The 23,482-nt window shown below is 45.6% G+C and overlaps 1 protein-coding gene across 1 annotated transcript in view; it reads right to left on the bottom strand.

Annotated features, from left to right (window-relative positions):
- SEMA5A (semaphorin 5A) overlaps nucleotides 1–23,482 on the bottom strand; it is a 650,839-nt gene that overhangs the window by 34,413 nt on the left and 592,944 nt on the right. Inside the window, exon 18 of the mRNA XM_054018095.1 lies at nucleotides 4,947–5,117. Coding sequence (XP_053874070.1) covers nucleotides 4,947–5,117 — 171 coding nt within the window. The remainder of the gene's footprint in view (nucleotides 1–4,946; nucleotides 5,118–23,482) is intronic.

The following is a 23,482-nucleotide window of genomic DNA, read 5'->3' as shown; positions in this document are numbered from 1 at the left end:
CTACATATTATAGACACCATTGCTACAGATAACATTCAGTAATATGCTATACATAAAGAATTACTGATCAATGGTATAGACATTCCATTCATTTAAGTAAGATTTTGTTTAGTTAAAATTAAAAAATAGGAATATAAAATTGAAAAGATAGTTTGAGAAATAGTTATTGTGCATAAACCATTCTGTAGTTGTTTTTCAAGTGTAAATATCTTGGTCACTTCCAGTTGTAATTGACATTAAAAAAAAACAAACGCTTAACACCTACTGAGGATCAGCAGCATGTAAAATTTAATTTTCCGTTAAATTTTGGCAAAATAAAACTGAAATTGCAAGAGCCCTTTTTTCCTTGTTCACCACTTAAACAATTATCATTATTTTCTTGTATTAAAAATTCCAACTGGGTTTGTAATTTCCAGATGCCAAGTTTCAACCAAAGATCTGTTTGCAATGACTACATTCCTTTCCCTCCTTAAATCTTAGATTTGTACACTTGTTTTAAAAATACAGGCTCTCTGTCCTGCAAATTGATCGGTATGAGCATACCCTATGCCTGTGGGTGGTCCCATCAAAGTCACTGGCGCAGCGGTCTGTGCACATGGAGCACTGGGGTCACAGTTTTGGCCCATAATGTGTAATAAGAATAGTAAACGAGAGCTGTGAAAAAAGCAGCTAGTGCATATGGCAATGGTTACTTTTCAAACTACATCACAGCTAGTTAGAAGACGTATTTGTTTTTGAGGGGGAGACAGAAGAAAACGAACTGCAAATTTTCATCTAAAAGGTAAGCTTGGTTTTTAGTTAGATTTGAATATTAAACAAAGCAAAGAGGTATGTGAGACATCTGTGTCACTCTGATTATTAAAAAGGCTTTAATGTAGATGATAAATGATTTTTGTTGGAAAAAATAGATTAATAATCAAGTCATAATAAGCTAAAGAGCACAAGTTATAAATGCCTGAAAACTGGGGTTGCTAATGGAAATGTTAACAGACCACTAACAATAGCAGCACTACAAGAGAAAACACTATAATAATACTGGAAACAGCACAAGAAACGTGACAGTTCTGGCCTTTTAAAAATGCCTTAAGGATCTGAGGCTGCTGTGATAATTTTTAAGTACATATATACTCCATCCCTCTTGAGGAATCAAATCAACAACAGAGTTCTATTTTCACTTTTTAAAACCTAAGGTGGAGAGTTAAGTTTGCTGTAATTTTGACAGAGTAGGTGCTATTTTATTCCACTGCAAGTCATGAAGTACTTAGAAAGGGAAATTACCAAATAGTTTGGGTAATAGCATCTATACATTCACACTCTTGGGTCTTGTATGCTCATGTACATGACCTCATCACATGAGAAGTAAGTTTATGGCATAAAGTTTAGAAACCCCTCAATCAAGCAGGTAACACTGCTCTACAGCCAAAATGCTTCTGAAATAAATGTAGTCAAACTTTACTAATTCTGGGTCACTGAGAACGAAAATGATGCTTAAAATTGTTGATTGGCTCTAGTTTTCAAGATATGCTATTGGGTCAGTATATACGACCCTTGACTTGGGAATGGCGGAGGATAAGTGAGTTCTAAAGGCAAGGGATCTCAATTTAAACCAGAAATGACTAAAATACATCTTTGACTGGATCTATGACTAAATCTATGACTGGGTTTGGACAGTACTTGCTTTTTAGGCAAAACAATGAATGATGCAATCTGAAGCTGGTATTGCATCATACATGATATGAATTGCATCATGTTATTCCTAGAAGTCATGGATGATGCAATCATAACGAAGCTTACATCACTCTGCTGAACAAATTGCCCTATATCAGCTCTAGAAATCATACAGTGTCATGCTCTCTTATTTGTCAGTGTTTGATTTTGAAAAGGGACACATTTCTGTTTAGCCAAAGTGAGCAGAGATGCCTCGTACTTGTGTGAAGAGTGCAGATAACTTCTGCTATGTTTGTGGTGAAGTGACTTTTGCATCACAAAAGCGCAGTATAACCACTATGGTTAAGAAAGCCTATCTCCTTTATTTTGGCTGCAAAATTGGAGATCAGGACAAGAGGTGGGCCCCACACATATGCTGCAACACTTGTGCAACAAATCTTCACCAGCAGTTGAACAGGAAAAGGAAATCTATGCCTTTTGCAGTGCCAATGATTTGGAGAGAGCCAACAGATCATACCAGCAATTGTTACTTCTGCATGGTGCCTCCAGTTGGGAAAGGTGTGTTAAAGAAGAAAAAGTGGACTGTGCATTATCCAAACATTCCAGCAGCTATACGCCCAGTACCCCACGGAGAAGGACTGCCAGTTCCTGATGCACCAGAATCATTCTCACTTGAGTCAGACGAGGAAGAGGAAGAGGATGAAACTTCTGGTCCTGAACCATCAATGTCACAGGACCCACATTTTCTCCCATCCTCCTCCTCTGAACCACACCTCATAACACAAGGTGAACTGAATGACCTTGTCAGGGATTTGGAACTACTCAAGAGTAAGGCAGAGCTGTTGGGCTCCAGACTACAGCAGTGGAATCTCCTGGCACGTGATGTTAGGGTTTCCACGTTCCGTGACCATCAAAAGGATCTTGTCCCATTCTTCTTCATGGAAGGTGATCTTGTAGCCTGCAACAACATGGATGGTGTGATGGCAGCCCTCAACATCGTTCACGATCCAGATGAGTGGAGACTGTTCATTGATTCATCGAAGACGAGTCTTAAAGCTGTTTTACTGCCTAATGGCAATGTTTTGCCATCAATTCCAGTTGGTCATGCAGTCCATATGAAGGAAACCTATGACAACATGAAACAACTTTTGAGCTGCATAAACTATGACCTACATCAGTGGCAGCTTTGTGGCGATTTGAAGGTTGTTGCTCTCTTGCTTGGTCTGCAGACTGGATACACAAAGTACTGCTGTTTTCTCTGCGAATGGGATAGTCGTGCAAGAGATTCCCACTACATCAAGAAAGATTGGCCACTCTGACAGTCATTGGAGCCTGGGAGGAAAAGTGTTCAGCATCCACCACTTGTTGAATCAAGGAAGATTTTGTTACCACCGTTACACATCAAGCTGAGTCTGATGAAGAACTTTGTCAAGGCTATTGACAAAACACAAGCAGCTTTCAAGTACCTCTGTGGAAAATTTCCAAGTTTAGGTGAAGCTAAGATAAAGGAAGGTGTCTTTGTTGGTCCTCAGATTCGTGAACTTCGAGATGATGCTTTTGACCATGCACTGCGTGGCAAGGAAAAGACGGCATGGAAAGCCTTCCAGTTAGTGGCAATAAATTTTCTCGGAAACAACAAGGCAGACAACTACAGGTTGTTGGTGGAAAACCTCCTCAAGGCATACAAAAGCCTTGGTTGCGACATGTCACTAAAGATACATTTTTTGCACTCTCATCGAGATTTTTTTCCACCGAACTGCGGAGCAGTGAGTGACGAGCACGGCGAGCGATTTCACCAGGACATTGCAACAATGGAGAAATGCTATCAGGGCAAATGGAGCCCATCAATGCTTGCAGACTATTGCTGGACAGTGACAAGAGATGCTCCATTTAATGAATACAAGAGACAAGCCAAGAAGCGCCGAGTAGACACTGAATAGGACTAAACTATGTACATAATAGTTTTTTGCCTTTTGTTTCATAATAAATTTTATTCATATAACCCTTTTGCTGATTTTTAAAGTGTTACATATACAGGACAGGTGAAATATTATCATGTAAAGCAACCATAAACACATGAAAAGACCTAGGTTTACAATTTATGATTAAAACTCTACTATCTACACAATATACATAGACATAAAATGTAAAATCTTAAATATCTTAGAAACAGTAGCCAATCAGTTGTTTTAGTTGTCATATTTGAATTCAGCACATCAAAATACATAATAAATAGCACATTTTATCTCTGAAGCAGACGACTTCCCAAAAATTGTAGACCAGTGTAATGTAACAGTGCATCATTGCTACTAGCAGACATTACTTTTTTCCAATGATCAAGAACAGAAGGTATTAACTGTAACCTATACACCAGCAAGACATAAAAACTTTCACAGTGGTTCCTCTACCTTTTTATGTTACTTTTTACTTTCTACTTCTGATTCTTTTATTAGTCTTTTTATCTTCCTTGTTTTGCAAAGATTTAACGTTTCACAAGACCACTTTGCAAGGGTCAAAAAAGACAATCAAAATGATAGAAAATATCATGGTCCACTTCCATTATGATTACATATATATATTACAGTAGTACCCAGAGGCCCCAAAGAGCTGTATAAATATGTACAAAGATGCAGTTCCTGCCCCAAAGGTCTTACAATCTAGGAAAGCATTTTAAAGGGTTAACATTTCTGTAAATGTGAAAATAGATTGCACTAAACTTTGTTCCCATTTCTTACTTTAGAAGAGCTCAGATATAATTTTTAAATCAAAATGTATTTTTTTCAGATCAGGAGCTAGGTAGGTCCTCAGGTGGTGTGAAATGATACAACTCCATTGAAGTCTTCAGTATTACATTGATTTACATCAGCTGAGGATCTAGAGCCTTCAAGCTTTTGCTTGCCCTACAATACCCAGTACTACAAGTGTTTGTTGCACTATTATAGCTACAAATCTCTTAAGGCATCAATCTTCTGTGTGCAGAAGTACACCATTTTAAACTACATTGACCTGAAACCTGTAACTAAACTGATAGCCTCTAAAAAATCATTTTAACATGACACTAGGGCTATCTCCTGTGGGCCAAATTCTGCCCTTAAATGTACATTCACAGCAAATTCATTGTAAGCTGATGTGCATGTACCAGAGGACAGAAAGAATTTGTTCCTAAATGTTTAATAGGTTGATAAAGGCATAATGTACTTTACTGAACAGGTTGAACGATAGCCACCGTATTCTATGGTATACTCAAAGCAAAGCAATACTGTATGGATTTGTTGTACCTGGACAGGGTTGTGTGTTGCAAAGTGCCTCTTCAGTGTGAAGTCCAAGGCAGATGTCCCCTCCATAGGCTGGGGCTGGGTTTGTGCATGAGCGGGTCCTCATGTAATGTCCACCTCCACAAGTTGCTGAGCACTTTGACCATGATGACCAACAAGACCAACCTCCATCAACTGGAAAGAAATAACAACTCATTGTTCTAAGTCTCTGCATGGATGAACCATTTAAATCAACCTATCCAGTTTGGTTCTATGGGCATGAGTCAAAGTCTACTGCAGTCAATAGAAGATTTTTAGGCCTCACCTGGCAAATGGGATCAGGCTATGAAGCTTACTTTACATTCTGAGATTTATAAAAGTATTGTCCAATGAAAGGAAGAGTAAGAAGAGTAAGAGCCCAGTGTGGATACAAAATTTATGTCTGCAGATGCAGATATCCGTGGATATAAATAAGTATCTGTGGAGCTGCAGGGCTCTACCAGCAAAAGCAGCAGCATGTCAGGCCTCCACTCCCAGCCCTGCACTGGTAGCTCCGTCGGCATGGCTGTTCCACTCACAGCCCCACCCCTAACCCTGCCCACTGGTCAGGCACCAGACTCACTGGTAGCTATCCCTGGTCCTGCTCGTGTGTGCAAGCGGTTAGCACACTCTGGGACACGAGTCCTTTCCACACAGTGGTCTACGTCTCCTGTCCTGGGGCATGCGAGCCGCTTGCACACACTAGCGTAGCCAGGGATAGCTGCTGGTGAGCCTGGTGCTGCCCCAGTGCGCAGGGCTGGGGCAGGGAGTTTGTTTATAAACAGAGGCAGGGTGATTACGATAACAAAAGGCTTGTCATTAAATTAAATTAAGGATCATTAGATGATCCTGAAAGCATTGCCAGGTACTCAAATTAAAAGATAGGAAACAAAGGGTAGGTTGCACCATCTCAAAAAAGACACTAAAATGGGGGGCGGGGGGGGAAAGGGGGAGAATATAGAGAATGGCAATAAAAATGATTGGGGTTATGAAACAGCTTCCTATGAGGAGAGAGAAAAAGGACTGGGACTGTTCAGTTTGGAAAAGAGATAACTAAGGGGGGATATGATAGAGGTCTATAAAATTATGAATGATGTGGAGAAAGCGAATAAGGACACAGCTTGGCTGCCTGTGGGTTAAGCACCTGCTAATTTTTTCCCATGGGTCCGCCAGTCTTGGAGCACCCACACAGTCAGCGCCTATGAACAAGGAAGTGTTATTTACCTGTTCACATAACACAAGAACTGGGGGTCACTCAAGGCAATTAATAGGTAGTAGCTTTAATACAAATATAAGGAAGTATTTCTTCACACAACGCACAATCAACTGGTGGAACTTGGGTTTTAAAAAAGAACTGGATAAGTTCATGGAGGATAGGTCCATCAATGGCTATTAGCCAAGATGGCCAGGGGTACAACCCCATGCTCTGTGTGTCCCTTAATGTCTGACTGCCAGAAGCTGGGACTTATGACAAGGGATGGATCACTCAGTAAATTGCTCTGTTCTGTTCACTCCCTCTGAAGGGGGGACGGATAGCTCGAGTGGTTTGAGTATTAGCCTCCTAAACCCAGGGTTGTGAGTTCAATCCTTGAAGGGGCCATTTAGGGATCTAGGGCAAAAATCTGTCTAGGGATTAGTCCTGCTTCAAGCAGGGAATTAGACTAGATGACCTTCTAAGTTCCCTCCCAGCCTGGATATTCTATGAAGCATCCAGCTGCTGTCAGAAGACAGGATACTTGGTTAGATAGACCATTGGTCTGCCCAAGTATGGCCTTTATGTTCTTTATAGCACAACTGCAAAAGAATGACTGAAGTTGATGTTTCACAGAGGTGGGCTGAGAGTATGGGTTTTGGGTTTCAAAACCAAAGCAGGTTTGGTTTGGATCTGGATTCCTTTATATCCAAACCATGGAAGTTGGAGGTGGCATGGATATTTAGACCATCTCTGTTTTAAGCAGAAATATGTATATAGATACATTTAGGTTTCTGGTTTTAAGTTTAAAATATCACCATCTCTTTTAATAGTTATGTAGGAAAATAATTTGTTGTCAACACATCTGCTTAACTTTATAAGAATGCATAATAAAATACACACCACTAAGTGAAGCCTATAATAAACAAAGCAGAGTTGCCAGTTAACGATTTTACTGGGGTATTCCCTTTCCCTTTCCGAAAATTGTTTACACAGTTTTAGTCTTCCCTGCCTACCAGTCTCATGCAGTCCCCAGACAGCTTTACAGCAGGGATTTTTGTTGGGATGACAGATTGTACATGCATAACAAGAGCATGGTTCAAAAGATGCATAAATGAGATTTACAAATACTTCTTGAAATATGTCCCCATTTTTCTAAAAAATAAATGTTACATAGCTGTGGCTTTAAATACATTTTCGGAACATAAGAACTGCTACACTGAAATACACTAATGATACATACCTAGTATTGAATGTATATGTGCACATCAGGTATTTATGCCTGCACATAACTTGACATAACTTTGTGTAAATAAATGACTTATGTCTAGGCACATACAAATCTATGTAACCCACACATCTCCCGGGTGTGGTGTTCTGTCCCATCTAGTGGCACCGAGACCACTTAGAGAGAGATTAATGAGTCTGCTCTACAGCCTTAGCTAAGGGCCACATGGCTTTTAGCTCATGCATGTAGCTCCAGAGGTCCCAGGTTTGATCACACCTGCTGGGGTTTGTCGGTGTTACATGTACAACTGCACACACCTAACTTTGAAAATCAGGCACCAACTGAATTCCTTTTACAGGCACCCTTAAAAAGTGGATGTTTACCATCCACAGTAGTTAAATTTACCATAGCATTTGCAATATTTCCAACTCTAAGCATAGGGAATACCACACTTTATTAGAGGTAAATACTTCTATTGCCTTACACAATTTATTTTAATGGTTCATTCGTTTTGATGCACTCTTTGGGAAACCTTAATTTATGGTTCATTGACATGACTGAATATAAAATCTATGTACCTCTCAAACAATACTCCTTAATGAGTTCTTTTGAACCTTTCTGTTCTCAGAAGTCAAAGAGTATTTAAAGGTGCAAAATCCTTTACTTCAGTTTATTGATATGGCTCCGCATTAAAAAAAAATTACTATGTACTGTAGTGTACTTATCCAAAAAATATTCATATTTAAATCTTCCAGGCAGTGACATTGAAGAATACTTTAAATATATTGAAGACGGGTCATTTTGCTTAGAAAGCAAGTTACATCACAGACACATTTGTCAAGTCAAATAGAACTCATTTATATGGAAAGATTGTAATAGCAGGAAAATTAGTTTAGAGGATCTTTTTTATTTGGGTATCAATATCTGCCTGTGCAGCTATGCAGACAATCTTACATATAATGAATATTCAGGATCTCATGCTGTTCAAGCAGGCAGTGTAGTAGTCTATACCTGCAGCTACTAGTCAAATGGGCCTTTAATAGACGTCATTAGCATATGTAAAATTTCCTTTCTATAATGTTTTACAATGTGCACTTATTGTACTGAGTTACCTTGAAAAGCAACAAACCATACAGCCAACAAAGCACTATAAAAAAAACAGTAAATGAGATATTTATGGTACCACGTAAACCATTTCTGCGAAGTGTTACTAGCTTGTCTGCTTTCCAATAGCTCCTAAAAAAGAGTCTATTTTGACTGATCGATCAGTCATCATTACCTCACCCACCTTGTCTCTCTAATATCCTGGGACCAACATGGCTACAACAATAGTGCATACAGATTTCAGTTTTGTAACTACAGTTATTATAGCTATGTTATAAGGCAGGAGGAGGAGGGGGGGGGATTGGACACATTATAATAGAATATGTGACAGAGGCTTAATTGTAGTTGTGCCAAAGGGCACCATTATAATATGTGCTGTCCTTTCTACCTATTTAGGCTGCCATCATAAATCTCTAGTTCTCAAAAAAGCTGACTACTCCCCCTTTTATCTGTTCAGCTAAACTTTTTCTTCTTAACAATAGGGGATGATAAAGGCATCATCATGGTTAAATAAGATCAAAGGAGTGGGTGTTTACTGCATGAGGTTTCACAGGACCTAAATAGAACTCTGTGGTTGCTTTCATCTTTTTATAATGTTGCTTAGCAACCCAGGACCATCTGTTTTCTCTTCCTTTGCTGTCCATGATGTAGAGTCCTTAATGCTGATTCAGCCTTATTGATAAAAATGAAGAATTATGAAGAAAGCTCCAGACATTACATAATTTCTTTACATAACAGTATAGCAGAGCTATTGGATAAAAAGGGTAGTTAATTAATTACCCAATAATAGAAAATGGTTTCAAAATACTTCACAAGTATTCAGGTTGGTATGTTGTGTAGCAAGGCCTTTTCAACAAGCAAGGGTGCTCTCAAAACAATGTTTTCTTTTATAGGGGTTGTTTTTTGTCTTCCTGAGCAATCAAGCAACTCTCTGCCTAATAGCTGTTGTCCTGGTTAATAAATATTGCTCCACAAAGACGAGAAAAAAAAATCCTGGGGAAAAGGATGTTCCAGGGGAAAATAGTCTATAGAAACAGGACCCCCTGGTGCTCCAATAAAACAGCCACACTACTGGACAATTTCCAAAAGACTATTAAGTAAATTGGCCATCCATCCATGCACTTTGGGTTTTACAAAAGAGAGGAAGGAACGATGAGCAGAGAGGGTGATCCTCTTCATTCTCAAAAATTTGAACGGAATTGTGACAGTAGGGGTTTTGCACAGATTGGGCGGTATCCTTCACAACTGAAGCTTTCATTTAAGTTATTTCTAGCCCTTCTGGGTATGAAGATAAATAAAAAGTTACTCATCTAAAGGTTATCTTGTTGAGAACATAGCAAAAGAGAATGAATAACAGCAAGCAAGATTGGAGTCTTCTCTTCATATGAAAGAGAGTGAACTGATAGAGATTCACAGAAATGTGAATGGCATCACATGACTAAGCGGAATTAGAATTTCGCACTAGCACAAATGTGGAATTTTGGGGTGCCTGTGAAAGTGATGGATTGGAGACCTGACTCTCTGCTGTGCCCTTCTGGACTCCCAGACACTAGCTGATTCCAAGTCCACCCCACTTGTTTCTTTCTACATCCCTATGGATATCACCACATTTCCCCTGACCTGTGGGAAAGAGCAAAAACAAAAAATAAAGTTTTTCACTCCCAGTTCAGTGCTGCTTCAGTCCACATTCATAAAAGGAAGTGTTGCATGTAGCAGACAGCTGACTCAGAGCAATGCAGCAGCAAGAAAGGCAGACTAATGCCTGTAGTGGCTGTACAACAGTAAGAACTAAGGCCAAAGCCTTTAGGAAGGACTCTGATTCACGTAATGGCCTTTGGATCAGATGAGAATAGCCCTAAGCCAGTTTTTTTCCTGGTGTATGAAGTTACCCCAAGGATGAATTTGATCCATTATTTTTAAATATCGTCCTCTTTTCTACAGGCCACATTATTTCTGCAGAGAAAAAGGTGGCAGAAGTGAAAAAAGCAACAGGAGATTAACAGATTTTTCAAAGTCAAATACACTCTCTATAATATCCTTACAGGAATTTTTGTAGTATTTGAACTTCTCTGTATTTTTATCTTCATGTTTATTGGTATATGACTATTTCTGCTGAATATATTAGATTTTTCACAGTCTAAATTAAAAAAAAAATGGTAATAAAAATAGCATGACACCGATGAGATCGCAAATATTGAAATAAGATAGCAAAATTTCAAATCTTGAAAACAGAATTAATCCATTTCCTTCCATACGCATTAGTATATCTATGTATTTCCTATATTTCAATATTCCATATTTCAACCACATATTAATATCTTAAACAAAACAAGAAATGAATGGGGATGGATAGATGGACAGGCAGACAGAGAGGTATGAGTGGGGATGGAGGGACAGACACACACTGGTGTGGTTTTGCAAAGACTGTAACTTGCAATTTCCACTTACTGATATCCAGGCTGGGGGGACCATCCAATGTGAAAGGTGCCTGCTGGTGGAATCTCTCAGGCAGCAGGTGGGAGAGCTACAGGAGGAGGTGGCTAGGTTGAGGAGCATCCGTATCCATGAGCAATTCCTCGACAGTGTCCATGTGGAGACAGCTGAGGTAGCTGTCCCAGTACACAGGACTGCTGATACACCACTGGTGGAGGAGGAGATGGCTCAGGGTGGACGCTGGCAGCTGGTTACTTCTGGCAGCAGGCAGTGCTCCACCCTTGCTCCGAACCCTCCTGCCGTGGTTATAGGTAACCGTTATGCTCTTCTTGATACAGGAAAGAAGGAATCACTCCCTACAGTAAAGGAGGAGAAGCCTCGTACCCCTAAGGCTGGAGAGTCTGCTGCCACCACTGCGAATAGGAAATGTAGGGTAGTGGTGGTCGGAGACTCTCTGCTGAGGGGGACGGAGGCGCCCATCTGTCGCCCTGACATTTCATCTCGGGAGGTATGCTGCCTGCCGGGGGCCCGTATCCGAGACGTTACGGAGGCATTGTCGAGGATTATCCGTCCCTCTGACTACTACCCCATGCTACTCATCCATGTGGGCACAAATGATACTGCGCGGTGTGACACTGAGCGGATCAAGAGTGACTACAGGGCTCTGGGAGCACGGGTGAAGGAGTTTGGAGCACAGGTGGTATTCTCTTCAATTCTTCCTGTTAAAGGTAGGGGCCCGGGCAGAGACAGATGCATCATGGAGGTGAATGCCTGGCTGCGAAGATGGTGTCGCCAGGAGGGCTTTGGCTTCCTAGACCACGGGATGCTATTCGAGGAAGGACTGCTAGGCAGAGATGGCGTTCACCTTTCGAGGAGAGGGAAGACCCTATTCGGACACAGACTGGCTAACCTAGTGAGGAGGGCTTTAAACTAGGTTCGACGGGGACAGGTGAGCAAAGCCCACAGGTAAGTGGGGAACATGGAGACCGGGGAAATGAGTCGGAAACAAGAGGGAGTGTGGGCTATATTGGCAGAGAGAAAGGAGAGTCAGGAAAAAACTGGGAGGAAAGATCAAACCAGTATCTTAGATGCCTATATACAAATGCGAGAAGTATGGGGAATAAGCAGGAAGAACTGGAAGTGCTAATAAATAAATACAACTATGACATTGTTGGCATCACTGAAACTTGGTGGGATAATACACATGATTGGAATGTTGGTGTGGATGGGTACAGCTTGCTCAGGAAGGATAGACAGGGGAAAAAGGGAGGAGGTGTTGCCTTATATATTAAAAATGTACACACTTGGACTGAGGTAGAGATGGACATAGGAGACGGAAGTGTTGAGAGTCTCTGGGTTAGGCTTAAAGGGGCAAAAAACAAGGGAGATGTCATGCTAGGCGTCTACTACAGGCCACCTAACCAGGTGGAAGAGGTGGATGAGGCTTTTTTCAAGCAACTAACAAAATCATCCAAAGCCCAAGATTTGGTGGTGATGGGGGACTTCAACTATCCGGATATATGTTGGGAAAATAACACAGCGGGGAACAGACTATCCAACAAATTCTTGGACTGCATTGGAGACAACTTTTTATTTCAGAAGGTTGAAAAAGCTACTAGGGGGGAAGCTGTTCTAGACTTGATTTTAACAAATAGGGAGGAACTCGTTGAGAATGTGAAAGTAGAAGGCAGCCTGGGTGAAAGTGATCATGAAATCATAGACTTTGCAATTCTAAGGAAGGGTAGAAGGGAGAACAGCAAAATAGAGACAATGGATTTCAGGAAGGCAGATTTTGGGAAGCTCAGAGAGCTGATAGGTAAGGTCCCATGGGAATCAAGACTGAGGGGAAAAACAACTGAGGAGAGTTGGCAGTTTTTCAAAGGGACACTATTAAGGGCCCAAAAGCAAGCTATTCCGCTGGTTAGGAAAGATAGAAAATGTGGCAAAAGACCACCTTGGCTTAACCACGAGATCTTGCACGATCTAAAAAATAAAAAGGAGTCATATAAAAAATGGAAACTAGGACAGATTACAAAGGATGAATATAGGCAAACAACACAGGAATGCAGGGGCAAGATTAGAAAGGCAAAGGCACAAAATGAGCTCAAACTAGCTACGGGAATAAAAGGAAACAAGAAGACTTTTTATCAATACATTAGAAGCAAGAGGAAGACCAAAGACAGGGTAGGCCCACTGCTTAGTGAAGAGGGAGAAACAGTAACAGGAAACTTGGAAATGGCAGAGATGCTTAATGACTTCTTTGTTTCGGTCTTCACCGAGAAGTCTGAAGGAATGCCTAACATAGTGAATGCTAATGGGAAGGGGGTAGGTTTAGTGGATAAAATAAAAAAAGAACAAGTTAAACATCACTTAGAAAAGTTAGATGCCTGCAAGTCACCCGGGCCTGATGAAATGCATCCTAGAATACTCAAGGAGCTAATAGAGGAGGTATCTGAGCCTCTAGCTATTATCTTTGGAAAGTCATGGGAGACGGGAGAGATTCCAGAAGACTGGAAAAGGGCAAATATAGTGCCCATCTATAAAAAGGGAAATAAAAACAACCCAGGTAACTACAGACCAGTTAGTTTAACTTCTGTGCCAGGGAAGATAATGGAGCAAGTAATTAAGGAAATCGTCTGCCAACACTTGGAAGGTGGTAAGGTGATAGGGAATAGCCAGCATGGATTTGTGAAGAACAAATCATGTCAAACCAATCTGATAGCTTTCTTTGATAGGATAACGAGCCTTGTGGATAAGGGTGAAGCGGTGGATGTGGTATACCTAGACTTTAGTAAGGCATTTGATACGGTCTCGCATGATATTCTTATCGATAAACTAGGCAAATACAAATTAGATGGGGCTACTATAAGGTGGGTGCATAACTGGCTGGATAATCGTACTCAGAGAGTTGTTATTAATGGTTCCCAATCCTGCTGGAAAGGCGTAACGAGTGGGGTACCGCAGGGGTCTGTTTTTGGGACCGGCTCTGTTCAATATCTTCATCAACGACTTAGATATTGGCATAGAAAGTACGCTTATTAAGTTTGCGGATGATACCAAACTGGGAGGGATTGCAACTACTTTGGAGGACAGGGTCATAATTCAAAATGATCTGGACAAATTGGAGAAATGGTCTGAGTTAAACAGGATGAAGTTTAACAAAGACAAATGCAAAGTGCTCCACTTAGGAAGGAAAAATCAATTTCACACATACAGAATGGGAAAAGACTGTCTAGGAAGGAGTACGGCAGAAAGAAATCTAGGGGTTATAGTGGACCACAAGCTAAATATGAGTCAACAGTGTGATGCTGTTGCAAAAAAAGCAAACATGATTCTGGGATGCATTAACAGGTGTGTTGTGAGCAAGACACGAGAAGTCATTCTTCCGCTCTACTCTGCTCTGGTTAGGCCTCAGCTGGAGTATTGTGTCCAGTTCTGGGCGCCGCATTTTAAAAAAGATGTGGAGAAACTGGAAAGGGTCCAAAGAAGAGCAACAAGAATGATTAAAGGTCTTGAGAACATGACCTATGAAGGAAGGCTGAAAGAATTGGGTTTGTTTAGTTTGGAAAAGAGAAGACTGAGAGGGGACATGATAGCAGTTTTCAGGTATATAAAAGGGTGTCATAAGGAGGAGGGAGAGAACTTGTTCACCTTAGCCTCTAAGGATAGAACCAGAAACAATGGGTTTAAACTGCAGCAAGGGAGGTCTAGATTGGACATTAGGAAAAAGTTCCTAACTGTCAGGGTGGTTAAACACTGGAACAAATTGCCTAGGGAGGTTGTGGAATCTCCGTCTCTGGAGATATTTAAGAGTAGGTTAGATAAATGTCTATTAGGGATGGTCTAGGCAGTATTTGGTCCTGCCATGCGGGCAGGGGACTGGACTCGATGACCTCTCGAGGTCCCTTCCAGTCCTAGAATCTATGAATCTATGAAAAGACGGTTACTCACCGTTGTAACTGTTGTTCTTCGAGATGTGTTGCTCATATCCATTCCATTAGGTGTGTGCGCGCCGCGTGCACGATCGTCGGAAGATTTTCTACCCTAGCAACACCGGCGGGTCGGCTGTGGAGCCCCCTAGAGTGGCGCCTTCATGGCGCTGAATATATACCCCAGCCGACCCGGCGCCCCCTCAGTTCCTTCTTGCCGGCTACTCCGACAGTGGGGACGGGGGGCGGGTTTGGAATGGATATGAGCAACACATCTCGAAGAACAACAGTTACAACGGTGAGTAACCGTCTTTTCTTCTTCGAGTGCTTGCTCATATCCATTCCATTAGGTGACTCCCAAGCCCAACTTAGGTGGTGGGGTCGGAGTGAGACATTGCTGTGTGCAAAACCGCTGATCCGAAAGCAGCATCGTCTCTGGACTGCTGCACTAGTGCATAGTGAGCTGTGAATGTGTGGACTGATGACCAAACCGCTGCTCTACAAATGTCCTGTATCGGAACTTGTGCCAGGAAAGCCGTCGAGGAAGCCTGGGCCCTCGTGGAGTGAGCGGTGAGGTGCGGTGCTGAGACACCTGCCAGGTCATAGCAAGTCCGGATGCAAGACGTAATCCAGGAGGATAGGCGTTGTGAGGAGACCGGTGAGCCTTTCATTCGGTCGGCCACTGCAACGAAGAGTTGCGTCGTCTTTCTAAAGTGCTTTGTGCGGTCAATATAGAAGGCCAGGGCCCTTCGTACGTCCAGGGAATGCAAACGTTGATCCTGGCGAGTGGCATGTGGTTTGGGATGAAAGACCGGGAGAAAGATGTCCTGGTTGATATGAAAAGGAGAAACCACCTTAGGGAGAAAGGCAGGATGTGGACGAAGCTGCACTTTATCCTTATGGAAAACTGTATAAGGGGGCTCGGATGTAAGCGCCCTGAGTTCAGAAACGCGCCTTGCTGAGGTGATGGCTACAAGGAAGGCTGTCTTCCAGGATAGGTACAAAAGTGAACAGGTGGCCAGTGGCTCGAATGGAGGACCTGTGAGCTTGGAGAGAACCAGGTTGAGATCCCACGTCTGAACGGGCTGACGTTGTTGTGGGTACATCCGGTCTAAGCCCTTGAGGAATCTAACGACCATCGGGTTAGAGAATACCGAGGACGCGAGTTCCCCTGGGTGAAAGGCCGATATAGCGGCCAGGTGAACTCTAATTGAAGATATCGCCAACCCCTGCTGTTTTAGGGAGAGGAGATATTCCAAAATGAGAGGAATGGGTGCCTGCAACGGGGACATGGCTCGTTGTTCGCACCAACAGGAGAACCGCTTCCACTTGGCCAGGTACGTGGTCCGTGTTGAGGGCTTCCTACTGCTCAGCAGAATCTGTTGGACAGAGTGCGAGCACTGCTGCTCTGCCTGGGTGAACCATGGAGCAGCCACGCCGTGAGGTGGAGTGATTGCAGGTCGGGGTGACGCAGGCGGCCGTGGTCCTGAGAGATGAGATCCGGGCATAATGGAAGCGGGATCGGTGTCTGAACCGAGAGCTCCAACAGCGTGGTGTACCAATGTTGTCTCGGCCACGCTGGGGCGATCAGAATCACCTGTGCCTGGTCTCTGCGCAATTTGAGCAGTACCTTGTGGACCAGAGGAAACGGAGGAAAGGCATAAAACAGGTGGTCTTTCCAGGGAAGGAGAAACGCATCCGAGAGGGAGCCCGGAGCTCGACCTTGCAGGGAGCAGAACACGTGGCACTTCCTGTTGTCTCGAGATGCAAACAGGTCTATCTGGGGAAACCCCCACTTCTGGAAAACGGAATGTATGATGTCCGGACGGATAGACCACTCGTGTGTTTGAAAGGACCTGCTGAGTCGGTCCGCCAGAATGTTCTGGACTCCAGGGAGGAACGATGCCGTGAGATGGATTGAGTGGGCGATGCAGAAGTCCCACAGGCGAATGGCCTCTTGGCATAGAATTGACGAACGTGCTCCTCCTTGCTTGTTGATGTAAAACATGGCCGTGGTGTTGTCGATGAGAACTAACACACAGCGGCCACGTAGGAGATTGAGAAATGCCTGGCACGCCAGGCGCACCGCCATCAGTTCCCGAACATTGATGTGCAGGGCTATCTGGGGTACAGTCCACAGGCCCTGGGTATGGTGTTCGTTGAGATGGGCGCCCCAACCCAGGGATGAAGCGTCTGTGACCAGGTGCAGAGAGGGTTGTGGGGCGTGAAATGGCATCCCCTCGCAAACCACCTTGTGGTCTAGCCACCATGTGAGGGAGGTCAGGACCGAGTTCGGGACCGTGACCACCATGTTCAGGCTGTCCCGATTTGGTCGATATATTGACGACACCCAGGTCTGGAGTGGGCGAAGCCGAAGTCTGGCATGCCTGGTTACGTACGTGCAGGAAGCCATGTGACCCAGCAGGGTAAGGCACGACCTCACCGTGGTACTTGGGAAGGCCTTGAGTCCTTGAATGAGGCTCGTGATGGTGCCAAATCGGTTGTCTGGCAGGATGGCTTGTGCACGTCTGGAGTCTAGAACTGCGCCGATGAATTCTATTCTCTGGGTAGGTTCTAGAGTGGATTTGTCCTTGTTGAGTAGGATACCCAACTTGTTGAATGTGTGCACTATTATGAGGACGTGAGCTTGAACTTGCTCCTTGGTGCGACCGCGTACCAGCCAGTCGTCTAGGTACGGGAACACCTGTATCCCTTGCCGACGAAGGTACGCTGCCACGACAGCCATACATTTCGTGAACACCCTTGGGGCCGAGGATAGGCCGAAGGGAAGGACTGCAAAATGGTAGTGCACCATGTTTACCACGAATCGCAGGAAGCGTCTGTGAGGCGGGTAAATTGCAATGTGAACGTATGCGTCTTTCATGTCGAGGGCGGCGAACCAGTCTCCAGGATCGAGGGAAGGGATAATGGCCCCCAAAGAGAACATGCGGAACTTCAACTTTACTACGAATTTGTTGAGTCCGCGCAAGTCCAAGATAGGTCGCAGACCTCCTTTGGACTTGGGAATGAGGAAGTAACGGGAATAGAATCCCCTGCCCCTTAACTCCACTGGAACCTCCTCTATGGCCCCCATAGCAAGGAGCGTGGAAACTTCCTGTATAAGAAGTTGCTCGTGAGAAGGGTCCCTGAAGAGGGACGGGGAAGGGGGGGAGGAGGGGGGAATTGAAGAAAACTGGATAGCATATCCCCTGTCCACCGTGCGAAGGACCCAACGGTCCGAGGTTATAAGGGACCAGGCATGGTGGAAATGGGAAAGGCGATCCCGAAAGGATGGGGCTGGATCCTGGGGGATGACTGGGGCGCCGTCCTCGACCGCACCTTCAAAAGTTCTGCCTGGGGCCTGAAGGTGGTCTAGGTGGCCCCTGGTTCTGACCAGGTTGAGGGCCGGTCCACCTTCTTCTACCACCTCGCCCTCGCCTCCGGGCCGAGTCCTGTCTCTGACGAGGCGGGGGGGGGGTAGAAGCGCTGAGGCTGCGGTCTAAATGGCCTGCGCTGAGGGCCCACAACATGCATCCCCAAGGAACGCATGATCGTCCTGGAGTCCTTGAGGCTCTGCAGGCGAGAGTCCGTCTTTTCTGAAAACAACCCTTGACCTTCGAAGGGTAGATCCTGCAGGGTTTGCTGCAGTTCCTGAGGCAGACCCGAGACCTGGAGCCAGGAGATCCTCCGCATAGCGATACCTGAGGCCAGGGTTCTCGCAGCAGAGTCCGCTATGTCTAAGGAGGCCTGTAAGGAGGTCCGAGCCACCTTCTTACCCTCCTCTATCAGGGCTCCAAACTCCTCCCTGGACTCTTGGGGAACCAACTCCTTGAACTTCCCCATAGAGTTCCAGGAGTTAAAGCTATAGCGGCTCAAGAGCGCCTGCTGGTTAGCCGCTCTAAGTTGCAGCCCTCCGGCTGAGTAAACTTTACGGCCGAATAAATCGAGGCGCTTAGCCTCCTTTGATTTGGGCGCTGCGGCCTGCTGACCGTGGCGCTCCCTTGCGTTAACTGATGCCACCACCAATGAACACGGCTGGGGGTGGGTATACAAGTACCCGTAGTCTTTAGACGGGACAAAGTATTTCCTTTCCACCCCTCTCGCTGTGGGTGGGATAGAGGCAGGAGTCTGCCATATCGTAGAAGCATTGGCCTGTATCGTGCGGATCAGGGGTAACACCACCCTCGATGGGGCATCCGCTCCGAGGATATTCACGATCGGGTCGTGCACCTCCACTATCTCCTCCGCCTGCAGGTCCATATTACGGGCCATCCTACGCAGAAGATCCTGGTGAGCCCGAAGATCTATTGGAGGTGGACCTGTGCACGATGTGCCCGCCACTGCCTCATCCGGAGAAGAAGAGGAAGATGCCTCCGGTGGCACAGGATCCAAGGGCTGGTCCTGGTCTCCCTGTTCCTGGGCCGGAGCATCACCTGCGCCTGGGTCCAGGGCGTCAGGTGGTGCGGACACAGAAGCCTCCATGCCCCCTGGCGGAGGCCGAGAAATGGTGGACTCCGGGGCTCTTCTGACGGAGTGACTGGAGCGAGAGGTCGAAGCAATTGGAGCCCCTTGCGCCTGATGGTACGCCCACGGGGTCCAAAACGACCAGTGAGATGGGCCATGAGAATGGTCCTCTGTCGTGTCCTGCCAATGGCCCAAGTCCTGTTCCTCGGCTTGCCCCTGAGGGGGGTATGCCGATCTCGAGAGGTCCTCCGAGGAGCGAGACACCGATCTCGATGGCCACGGCGGTGCCGCGAGCGTCGAGACGATCCCCGTGGGCTGCGGTGCCGCACGGTGCCGGTCCGGAGATGATCTATCTCTACGCGGTGCCGGCGATCGGTGCCGGGACCGCGACCGGTGCCGATGACCTCGTCGGTGCCGGGAGTCGGATCTGGACCTCGACGAGGACCTGGAGTATGCCCGGTGCCGGGAGCGGCCTCTCGACGTCGAGCGTCGACCGTAGCGGTGCCGAGAACTACGTCTCGACGTTGATCGGTGCCGACGATCATAGCGGTGCCGAGACGTAGAGCGGTGCCGCGAAGAAGATCTTGGCCGCGAGTACGACCGGTGCCGAGGTGATATTCGGCGCCGGGACTGCGAGCAGCGTGGGGACCTGCTTCGGGACCTGGATCGGTGCCGAGGTTCCAGCCCTTGGGATGGAGGGCGCATCAAGGCAGGTTTCCCCCTCGACTGGACCGGGCGAGTCAACGGTGCCGACGGTGCCGGTGGTTGGGGCGGTGCCGGCTCCGTGAGAGCTATTAAGTCTCTCGCCGCCGCGAAGGTCTCTGGAGTCGACGGGAGGCACTGTATCACCGCCGGCCTCGGTGGAGACGTTATCTGCACCGGACTCAACGGTCTCGGCGCCGGAGTCGACGGTGCTGGAGGCACCTGTTTCCGGTGCTCCACCGGCGGACGCGGCTCTACCCCCGGCACTGGGGGAGCCGGCGTCTTCGGCACGGAGGTCCCCGTCTTATGGGCTTTTTTATGCCCTGGGGATAATGACTGGCGCCGAGGCACTTGCTGTGCTTGCGGTGCCGACGAGGTCCGGTGCCGGGGAGGCTTGTCCGACGCCACTCGCGTGGTCGTCGTAGCCGGTGCCGCCGGGGCACTGCGCACCGAGGCGCTAGGTGCCGGGGCCTGGCTTGTAGATGGAGCGTCCGGACTAAGTGCCGCCTCCATCAGGAGTTGCCGGAGCCGAAAGTCCCGCTCCTTCTTGGTCCTTGGTCTGAAGGCCTTACAGATCTTGCACTTATCTGTTTGATGGGACTCTCCCAGGCACTTCAGACAGGAGTCGTGCGGGTCGCTCGTGGGCATAGGCTTAGCGCAGGAGGCGCACTGCTTGAAGCCGGGAGCGTTGGGCATGAGCCCGGCCCCGCGGCCGGGGGAGAAAGGGGGAGACGACCCCCTTAATCCCCTGAACTACAATAACAACTAAAACAACTTTAAAACTATTTAACTAGAACACTAGAACTAGAACTATAACTATAACTGCGAATGATCTAACTAAGCTAGGGAGAGTGGAGAACAGCTAAGCAGCGCTCCACAGTTCCAACGACCGTCAGGGGCGGTAAGAAGGAACTGAGGGGGCGCCGGGTCAGCTGGGGTATATATTCAGCGCCATGAAGGCGCCACTCTAGGGGGCTCCACAGCCGACCCGCCGGTGTTGCTAGGGTAGAAAATCTTCCGACGATCGTGCACGCGGCGCGCACACACCTAATGGAATGGATATGAGCAAGCACTCGAAGAAGAATCTATGAATCTATGAATGGAGATGGATGGATGGAGATGGATGTCAACATACATTTACAAATATTTTTCTTCATAATCAGGGTATTTTGTACTTTTAAATCCAGCATGATTCAGTATATCTCTGTACCAACAGAAAAAGTACATTATGCAGAGTTCTAACACGTTATTTTTCATGTTGTTGGACAATAATCTGAGTACAATTAACTCATTTTAACATGAATTATTTCAGATGACCATTCTTTCCAATGAAAACAGTGATTATAGCCTATTAATGTGAACTGGAGCGTCACATGATATGCACAATTCTAAGCCACATTTGACCAGCAGAGGAAATAAATTATGCTATTCCAGTAAAGGCTAGAATATAAACACATCAGAGAGAATATACACAAAAGATTCCCTATCTGAAGATTTCTTACCCATCTTTTAGAGGTCTGGGAAATCATGTGAAAGGCATTTCATGGCTTTCCTTCTGCATGCTCTAGATTGTCTAGTTATGATTATCAAAGAATCCAGACAAAGCAGGCATGCAAATATTATATTCCAGGGATCGGCAACCTTTGGCATGCGGCCCGCCAGGGTAAGCCCCCTAGCAGGCCGTGCTGGTTTGTTTACCTGTCGCGTCCGCAGGTTCGGCCGATCGCAGTTCCCATGGTTCGCCGCTCCAGGCCAATGAGGGCTGCAGGAAGCGGCTCGGGCCGAGGGATGTTAACTCTTAATGTTAAGGGCAGCTGTGGTTTGGATTGAGCATGGAGCTGAGAATCAGGAAATCAGGGTTTTATTTTCAACTCTGCCACTGATTCTGCATGACCTTCGTATACCAGTTAACTTCACTGTGCCACATACCTGTAAAATGGGGTATAATAGTATGTACCGAACTTTGTAGAGAACTTTGAGTTCTGTGGATAAAGAACACTATGTAGCAGACCCTCACTAATCCACACTTGGTTTAGCCACACACTTCATCTTAATCTTCAAAAAGAATTACGGTAATTATCTCTCCATCTCATAATAAAGATTTAATAGCAGATGTTAAATTCCAGTCTCAGATGTATTCATTATTTGAGGGAAGTGGCGCGGGCTGAGGGATGTGCTGGCCGCCGCTTCCCATAGCCCCCATTGGCCTGGATCGACGAACCATGGCCTGTGGGAGCTGCAACTGGACGAACCTGCGGACACTGCACGTAAACAAACAGTCCCAGCCTGCCAGCGGATTTCCCTGATGGGCCGCATGCCAAAGGTTGCCGATTCCTGTTGTAGAGTATTAATATGAATAATTAAAACTGAACTAGGATTGACCAAATAAATGAACCAAGTACACATTGTGATTTGTTATCCTTGATTTTTCATTGTGTTTGTTCATTTGGGCCTCAATCCTGCAAAAGCACTCAGCAGCTCTTGAGATGTCAGTGGACAATTTTTTCAAAAGTGATTTAGGACTCTATGTTCCATTGCCTTTCTGTGGGACTTTGGCACTTTTGAAAATTTTACCCACTCTCACTATTTCCCAAATATCAGTAATTCACAATGGGTGTTTCAATTAGTGAGGATCTAGTGTTAGTGCCGATTCTTTTTATTAGTTAAACTTTCTGATTCTTTTCATATGGTTAAGTAAAATATTTTTTAAGCATAAAAGGCAAGATGGTCAAAAGAATATTAATTTATGCAGAAGTCCCTGTGAAGGTGGGGATAAGAAGGGAAGTGACGGTTGCCCAATCCTGGGCCCTGCATTGGCCACTTCAGTCCCTCTGGGTCCCACTCTCGCTTCCTCCACCCGAGGTGTGCTTGACTTTATATGGGGGTGGAGCCACCACAATATTTCCTTGTGAGAGAATTAGCCTCACTGCTCGCCCCCCCCGTTCAACCACCCCATTGCACAGCAGAAGCATGCCGTGTTGCATATATAAATACAAGTTAAATAGGGATGAGCAGGACAGGGAGCAGAGTAGAACCTGATCCTGCTTTAATGAGAAGACAGTTGCCTAGCTGCCAAGTTATTCCTGTCTACTAGCAGCAGTAAGGATTAAGAGCTAGATTATACTCTAATGATGAGCTCTGTGTAAGGACTAGTATGAAAGAGCCCAGGGAAGGAGGTTTTGCCTCAGAGAGGACCAATTCCTTCTTTATTCTTCCTTTCCTCCCAGACATTAATAATCTGCTACTGACCCTGACCAGTAGAAGATTATTTCCTCCTACACAATGGCTCAGTGGCAGTGGCCAGTACTTTGGGGAACTAGGGCAGAACCAAAACATCACCCATTTCTTGCCCTTCCCAGTTTACTCCCTGCCCAATTCTGTGAGGGGCTAGTGCCCATCGCGCTGTCCCTGATTTCCCCTCTATACTTGAAGTGGAGATGAAGGGAAGTGTGCATATGAGGGTGTAGCA

The sequence above is a fragment of the Malaclemys terrapin genome, chromosome 2 (assembly GCF_027887155.1).
Source record: "Malaclemys terrapin pileata isolate rMalTer1 chromosome 2, rMalTer1.hap1, whole genome shotgun sequence".
Taxonomy (NCBI): domain Eukaryota; kingdom Metazoa; phylum Chordata; order Testudines; family Emydidae; genus Malaclemys; species Malaclemys terrapin.
The sequence above is the reverse complement of the archived record's forward strand: the minus strand, read 5'-3'. Positions and strand labels throughout refer to the sequence as shown.